This window comes from Callospermophilus lateralis, chromosome 16, assembly GCF_048772815.1.
Source record: "Callospermophilus lateralis isolate mCalLat2 chromosome 16, mCalLat2.hap1, whole genome shotgun sequence".
In the NCBI taxonomy this organism is placed as follows: domain Eukaryota; kingdom Metazoa; phylum Chordata; class Mammalia; order Rodentia; family Sciuridae; genus Callospermophilus; species Callospermophilus lateralis.
Window position 1 is genome coordinate 53,835,840 of NC_135320.1, and position 7,865 is coordinate 53,843,704.

At 44.1% G+C, this 7,865-nt stretch overlaps 1 protein-coding gene across 1 annotated transcript; it reads right to left on the reverse strand.

Annotated features, from left to right (window-relative positions):
* Positions 1-491: 491 nt before the first annotated feature.
* Positions 492-1,748, reverse strand: Tspyl5 (TSPY like 5). The gene has a single exon (XM_076836449.2). The coding sequence runs from the start codon at positions 1,746-1,748 to the stop codon at positions 492-494; it is 1,257 nt and encodes a 418-aa protein (XP_076692564.2).
* Between the last annotated feature and the right edge of the window lie 6,117 nt (positions 1,749-7,865).

The window sequence follows — 7,865 nt, forward strand, 5'->3', positions numbered from 1 at the left end:
GCTGATGACTAGTACTTTGTACACTGGACTTATTTTGCAGTGGCAATAGAAAAGTTTGCCATTGATGGCATGCATGGCCAGCATGAACATGAAGCCCAGCAAGTGACTGGCTGTGAAGTAGCAGAGCCTGAGGCTGTTCTGGCCTTCCTGGTAGATGACTCCTGAGTGTCCATGTTAAAGACAAGTGAGAAAGATCAGAGTCAAGAACAAAGCCTAGGCAATGTAGAGAAAGGCAGCACACAACTGAAGCATAAGTGCTTAACATAATAAACAGCAGGGGTGAAGTCACATAGCATGTGACACTGTTATAAAAAAGCAAGTAGGCCATAGGGAGGCAAAAGAACATGATCAAAAATGCCATATTCTTGCAACTAAAGTCCAAAGGGACTATAGTACACAGAGGCCAACATGAAGAGAAGGCAGAGAGCCAAACACACATGTAGTCAGCCAGAACAGGTCCAGCAGGAGGTAGTAGGGAGATTTATGCAGGATCAGTTGGATTGGTTTACCCCAGGCTCAGGGGCCTCCACTGGCTGCTTTGCTGGACCTGGCCTGTCCTCCTTTCCTTTCTCTCCACGGGCCCCTTCACTCATAAGGTAGTACTGCAGGGGATTGGGCCATAGTTCCTCGTTGATTATCTCAACAATCTTGTCAGATTCGATAGAGCTGTGGTTTGAAAACCAACCAAAGAAGCTACGGTTGTTTTCTGGGTTTCCCTGGCTAAGAGACTGAAGGTCGTGACCTGGGAGCCACTGGATTGGAGTAGACCGAGACACCACCTGACCTGAAGGACCACACCCATATTCCTTGATGAGCACCTTATTTTGGAAATAGGGGTTGCGGCCGAAGTAGAACTTGATTTTGTAGCCCAATCTGGCCAGGCCAAGCTCTTCCACCTCCAAGCTGTTCAAGTAGCTTAGTACCTCTTTATCTTGGTTGTTCAGAAAGGATGAAAGCTGGGGGTGGTTCTGAAAAGCTTGCCCCCAAAAGCCTGGGATGTTCTGGATGAGAAGGTTCCTTCGTTCCAGGTGGTGCAGTCGCAGCTGCCCAAACTTGCGAGAGAGCCTAAGGTAGGCCCTGTCCGCCTGGGCATTCATGGTCTCCAGCTTCAGCTGGACGTTCTCCAGAGTATCCATGCTGCCTTCTGACGCTGGGATACCTGACCCTGCATCCTTCTCCACCACCTTCTTTTCCTCCACTACTGAGACGGGGTTACCTTCCCCAGCCGTCCCTTTCTTTGGCTTCCCACCAGCTATGGCCTGAGGTCCCCTCCCCAAGGCGCTACAGGTGTCTGGGGCCTTCTTCCCAGCAGGGCCACGCCGATTCCCAATGCGGGGGGCATTTTTCGGCCTTCCCACGGTTCCCACGGTTCCCACGAAGACGGTGTCGGTTGCCAGGCGCTCTGAGAGAGATACGGCCTTCCCCGGACAAAGCCTGGGGGCGGCCAGCCCGCGGTCCCCAGCTCGGGCGCGGAGCGCGAGGCCACAGTCCAGCGGGAGCCGGCAGGCAGCATCCTCCCCTGGCTGCAGGGGCGACGCGGGCGACGCGGGCGCAGCGGTTTCCAGACCACCCCAACCCGCGCCAGCCTGCACCTGTGCCGCCGGGGTGTCCTCCCCGAGCCTCTGACACTGTGGAGGGTCCGGGTCGCGCAGGGCGTCGTCAGGAGCAGCGCGGACTCGGGCTTTGGCGCGGCCTTTGCCCCGGCTTTTGGCACGAGAGGACTTTCGACCTCTACTTCGGCCGCTCATGGTGGTAGCGGACTCGGCTTCAAAGCCACGCTGTGACCCTGCGGCCCCTGGCGTCAGCTCGCGGTCCCTACCGAGCGCGCCTCTCCATGGCAACCGCCGACGTCACGGCTGCACGACTGTACCGTCGCGCGAGGACCCGCTGCGCCCGGTGATTGGCTCCGGCGTCGCGGCTGCGCACGAGTCCAGCTCGTGCACACTCCCAGCTCAATCCAAGTCTTTTTCATTACTAAAAAGTTTCTACTCACTTGGCCCCAGGATGTGCTGCCCCTTGGTCTCTTCCCATTGACCTCAGGCGTGCCCCCGCCCCAGGGTCTCATAGAACACATCTGTCCCTCTTACAGGAGACAACCTGAAGACAGCCATCTCGACCTGGCCCCCTCATGATCTATTTTCTGAACACGTTCAGTTGCTTCAGTTATCTCTGGTGACCCCTATCATGATGAAACTGCTGTTGACCTCCGTGTCTCATCATGCACACCTCTCCTGAGAGATTTACCCTGATAACTCCTGGGAACTCAAGGTGGGTGACAATGATAGTGATACCGCTGATTATCAGTGATGAGTACTGCTTCCCCCACATGTTAAATTTGAACATTAGAGAAACACGAGGCAAGCATATGAAACAGGGTTCATTTAAAAAGGAGTAACATAGACTTCTCCTGCGAGGGAGAAGGGGGCCATAGATGGTATCCTGGTACCCCAAGTGGTAAGGTGCTCTGCCCTTTTTATATGTCCCCCTTATCTTTCTCCTTCCTGCATACATTACTAGGGGTGGGATGGCCAAAAGGTGAGAAATAGGTGGGCTGAGGGGGGAAGGGCAGGATGGAGTAGACAAGGACACATTAATATAACCTTATAGCTCTCTGTAGGGAGCTGAAATTCCTGGGACAGGTTACCTTGGCAACTGGTTGGAGCAGGAGAAGGTTCTTGATAAGATCCCTCAGGGTACAGTCTCCACCTTCCTAGATCCAACCTGACTCATTTAGGTACACTGACTGCCTAATTCTGGCTTCAATAGCAAGTCTCAGAGTGATTTAGCAAAGTAATAGCAACTAGTATTTCGTGATTGTCATATGTGCCAGGCAGTTGACCAAATACCTTGGATACATTATCTCCATTTATGAGAGAAGTATTGTTATTCCCGTTTTCCTGATGAAAAAACTCTAGCTCAGGGATGTCAACAAGCATCCCTGAGGTTACACAGTAAGGGACAGAGGGTGAGTCCATATCCTATACTTTTTATTTACAGATGGCTAGACATTGCAGGTCTAAATTACTTTACTGGCTCTTAGGAAAATCAGCCTACTCTGTTAACAAAGAGGTACCAATGGAGCACCTTTTCTCCCAGAGGACATTTCCCAAGTCCTACAGGTACCTCAGGCCTAGTTTTTGGAGCAGGGATATCACTCAAGGTATGGGACCAAAACAGAAGGCCAAGAGTCGGAACTCCTGGAGTAATTGGAGTGAGACACAAATGTAGCTCTAGTGAGATGATCATTCAAGAAGCAGAGTAGGGTTTTCTAGATTGAGGTTCAGAAGCAGAGCCTTCATGTAGCAGGGTAGAGGCCCTAGAAACTGTTAATACCCTGCATGAAAGCAGCCAAACAACCTGCCTTATGTTTCAAAGGCAGCCCTAAACTGTGCTTTGACTAGCCAGGTGATAGGGCGGTGAATAGTGAGGGCACCTGTGGCCAGTATCAAAGTATGGACAGAAACCTTGTGAGATGATCTTTTCAGGTTCAAAGGGAAAAAAAAAAGCCCTTGCAGCCAGCTAATGGAGAGTTAGTACTCTGGGAGTTCAGAGTTCCCAGGACTTTATGGTCATTATTCAAAGTATTTTTATGGACCAGCAGCCTGGCTTCATCTGGAAGCTTTCTAAGGATGCAGACTCTCAGGCCCTACCCCATTCCTATTTAATCAGAATGTGAATTTTAATAGGATACAGGTGATTTTTATGTACATTAATGTTTTAAGTATAGAAGACAGGAAAGAAGAGGAATTATTTTGATATAGGCAACCCTGTTTTAAGCCAGCCCAATACAAGTGATATCTAGCTTTCTCCAAAGCCATGCAATAGCCTGCAAGGTTCTACATGCTCTGACAGGTCCCCTCACCACCACTAACAAGTTACCTCTCGGATCTCCTCTCTCCAGCCCCTTCCAACTACACTAGTCTCCTTGCTTTTCTTCAAACTCAATAGATAAGTGATGAGTCCTGCTTCCCTACATGTTGAAGTGTGAACATTAGAGAAGCACACTGGCTCTTTCTTCTGCTTTAAATGTTCTTCATTCAAATGTGGCTAGTAATCTTGGCCAGCTCCCTTCATAATTGCCTTAAATTTCACCTTCTCAGTGGCCATCCTGCTTAAAATTACCACCTGCCCCTATCTCCTTTACTCTGCTCTATTTCTCTTTATTCCATAGCACTTATTATCATCCAACACACTCTACCAATTGTTTTTTATGCTTCTTGTTTATTCTCTCTCCAAAATTTGAACTCCTTGAGAGCAGCAATCTTTGTTTTGCTATTGATATACCCTCAGTGCCTTAAAAAAAAAAAAGTGTCTGCATGTAGTAAATAATTGTTAAGCGAAAGAACCAATTAAAGCAAGAGTCTCAAAAATGGGTTTGTAAATCAATTGTCTGAAATTCAGCATACATCCTTTTCCCCACAGGTGCAATGTTATAAATGAAGTCTATATTCTCATATCAACCCATGGAAACCTATTGAACTCACATGTTAGTCAGAAAATTATCTTTGGTTACAGAGTACCATTTAAGGATAGTCTGTAGGTGAAAATCTAGAATGACAAATTTAAAAATTAAGTTTGGGAGAACTAATATTTAACTTGAAAGGAACTAGTAGTCCAAGGGTCACCTTACATTCCTATTGAAGACCCTTTCTTAACCACTTTTTCCAAGGCCTTTCATATTCACCCCAGACCATTCTACCCTTGATCTAATGGAGAACTTGTTAGCTGTACCATTTATTTAGCAGTTAGACAGGCACTATTTTGTACTATTTGTTGTGCAGAATTATCTCTTACACTGGAGACTCATAGTCTGGAATTCTCCATAAATCTCAGAAAAATCCAAAAAACGGCTGAAGCATCTACTATCCCTCCATAAATGGCATTGACTGGTTGTCCCACTTCTCAGAGTGCTCTCAGCTCAACCCATCTCTTGTCAAGAACCTTAATTCACCATCAGCACCTGTGTCATTTAACATTCACCCATGGCTGGCCCACTACAAACAGCATTAATTATGTAATCTGCCTTGAGCCTTTTTTCATCATTTCAAAGAGATCAGCATCCAGTGAAAGGAAATAAGTATAAGACTAACATCTTTTATAAAAACACTTCTCTTATCCAGGTCACCCAGTCCCTATGACTTTTGTATTTAAAAGTCTGGTCTGTGCTGCTGAACTAAGTGGTTAGTTTTTCTTCCCAGGTATTAATATTTAATTTAACATGGGAATGTAGCATAGGTTCCTAATTAGATAGTAAACTATATAAAGGTAGGGACTGTGTATCTTTTTTACTTTTATCCCTCAGAGCCCCTAGCATGGAGCCTTGAACATACTACTAATTATAATGAAGGTTCACATTTATTTGTACTTTATAGGGTTCCATGTCTTAACTCATTCAATCTCTATAACCATCCCAGAGGGCAGGTGCAATTATTGCTCCCATCTTGGAGATGAGGCTACTGCTACACAAAATGGTCCAGGAACTTCCCCAAGGTCACACAGCTAGAAAGTGGCTTTTACCCAGGCATTCCAGCTCCAGTACCATGATCTTAACCACCACTCCATGGTGGAAAATTATGGCTAGAGAGATTAATTACTGTGGTACTTTGCTTTCTCTTTTACTCTCTAGAAGGTAAAAATATTTTTTTAATTTTTAAAAATTATATATATATTCACATATATATGTATACATATACGTTTAATACATACATGATCAGTCATGATTCATTTATCTATTGGGCATGTAATACATTTGATGTGGTGATATTCAACATAAGGAGGTTAGTTTCAACAGCCCATGTTGGAAAAATCATCCCCATTTGCACTGCATTTGTCATAAGCATTCTGTGAACAGTATAAAAGAAACACACATTCACTGTCATGAATTCAGAGATCAGGGATGTTTTAATGTGTGCCCATATTTAAGCATTAATTTAATGTAAGCAAGCATCTTTTTAATGTGATATTTTATTATTAGCAAATACTCATCAAAACTTCATTAAAACACTTTTCAAAATGTTAGAATAATACATCTTCACTTTGTTGTCTGAAAACCAGTCTTCCTCTCTTCCTTTTGAAATCCGTTTTCCTCAAGTCATAGAAATCAACAAGCTGGGAAAAGGACACTTCAGTCATGCATTCCCTTCCCCAACCTAGGGAACCACATTTCCCATAGTTTCTCTTGCAGAGCTTTAGGGTTCCAGACTTGATGTTTTTAGCCAGAGGGCTCTCTCTTCTTCGCCAAGGAGCTGGTCTATGTCATTAGATGGCAGTGAGCCTTGCTTTCTGTGTGAGATTTTGCCAAACAGCCCTCCCAGGTTATGAAAGGGCGTGGAAAAGAAGGCAGTGCCATGGAATACTTTCAAAATCAAAAAAGGATGGAGGGAAAAACTTTCCTCTTATGGTAGATTTCCAGGCTATTTGAGCTTAACATCTTGAAAAATACGCCTAGCTTCTTTCTAGTTTTCCCCCAAAAGTAAATTGTATAGTAGGCCACCTGCAACATTTCAGTTCTTATCATATAAGTAGTTGTAGAATATTTTTAAGTATTGCCAGATGTATTCTTTATTCTTGGAATTTTCTTTTTACCCTAAAACATCTTCACTATTAAAAATAGATGTATAGATCTTTAGGCTAAGACTTTTGTCCTAGAAAAAAAAATACTAAAGAATCCAGGCAAGCAGAATTCAGTAAGTCAAAATTCAAAATTAAGCTTTTGAGAGGGAAAGATACAATAGCCTTGAAAGATAAAAGAGAAGAAAGGAAAATAGATTTTAAAATACATAAAATATATGTTTTTTTCAAAGGTAAATCATCCTGGGCACTATGCACATAGAGTTTGTAACATAAACCATAGAAAAAGAAAAGCATGTGATGGAATATGAGCATTTGTCCACCCCACAGAGAGGAGATAAGAACCTTTTCTGGAATGGGGAGTTGGAGGATATTCAGAGAGTGAATAGATGGCATAGGATTTTTAAGAAAGGGATTCTCACAGTCACCCTCTCCAGGGGTCCAAAACCTCGGGGAATTGGTGGAGCTGCCCTTACTTGATAAGATAGAGATATGAGATTGAGGGATATTAGTTCCCAAGTTCAAAATTGGAATTTAGACAATAAATTTTTTCAAAAGGTAGACAGAATAGTATAACACTTCATAGAGGTAAATGTTGATAAAGAAGAGTCTGAAATTGCCTGACCCACCCTCCTGCACCCTACTCCCAATCTCTCATGACCCTAGTGTAGCGTGGAAGAACAGCTATATATTCCCCATGCTTACTAAGAGAAACACAAAGGTTAGCTAAGAGCAAGTGGTGAGTCCCCCTGGACCTTGCAATGCAGGCACAGAAGATGCAGAGTAAAACACTTGGTGATCAGAAACCATGGGGGACATGCCTCATCAGTGGACAATGGAAGTACAGCAGATTCCAAAGACTAGCAGAGCCAGCTAAATCTCAACAGAGATCAACAAAGACAGAAGATGAAACACACACCAGACACTATTTCATCAATGACAGGAGAGTTAACCCTTAACCTCTGAGGGAGATGGAGGAATAAAACAGAGAACATGATAAATAACTAGGTATGTGTTAACCTAAAGGAAACTAGAGTATTAAGTAGTAAGTTGACAAGTCTCTTGAATTGCCAAGTTTAAATTCACCTGAGTTATATGTTGAAACTATGAAAATTCATACTTGATACAATGGTATTATCTAGACCACAACCAGTATCTAATGGATTTAACCATACAACACTAAAGCTGATGAAATTTAAGAGGCAGGTGACCTTAAAACTCTTTAGGGGATGAGTGCGGCAGCCCATGCCTGTAATCCCAGTGGCTCAGGAGGCTGAGGCAGGAGAATCGAGAGT

What these genes read in the sequence shown, in the direction of transcription:
- Tspyl5 (XM_076836449.2), bottom strand. Translation starts at nt 1,748, where the DNA reads ATGAGCGGCCGAAGTAGAGGTCGAAAGTCCTCTCGTGCCAAAAGCCGG.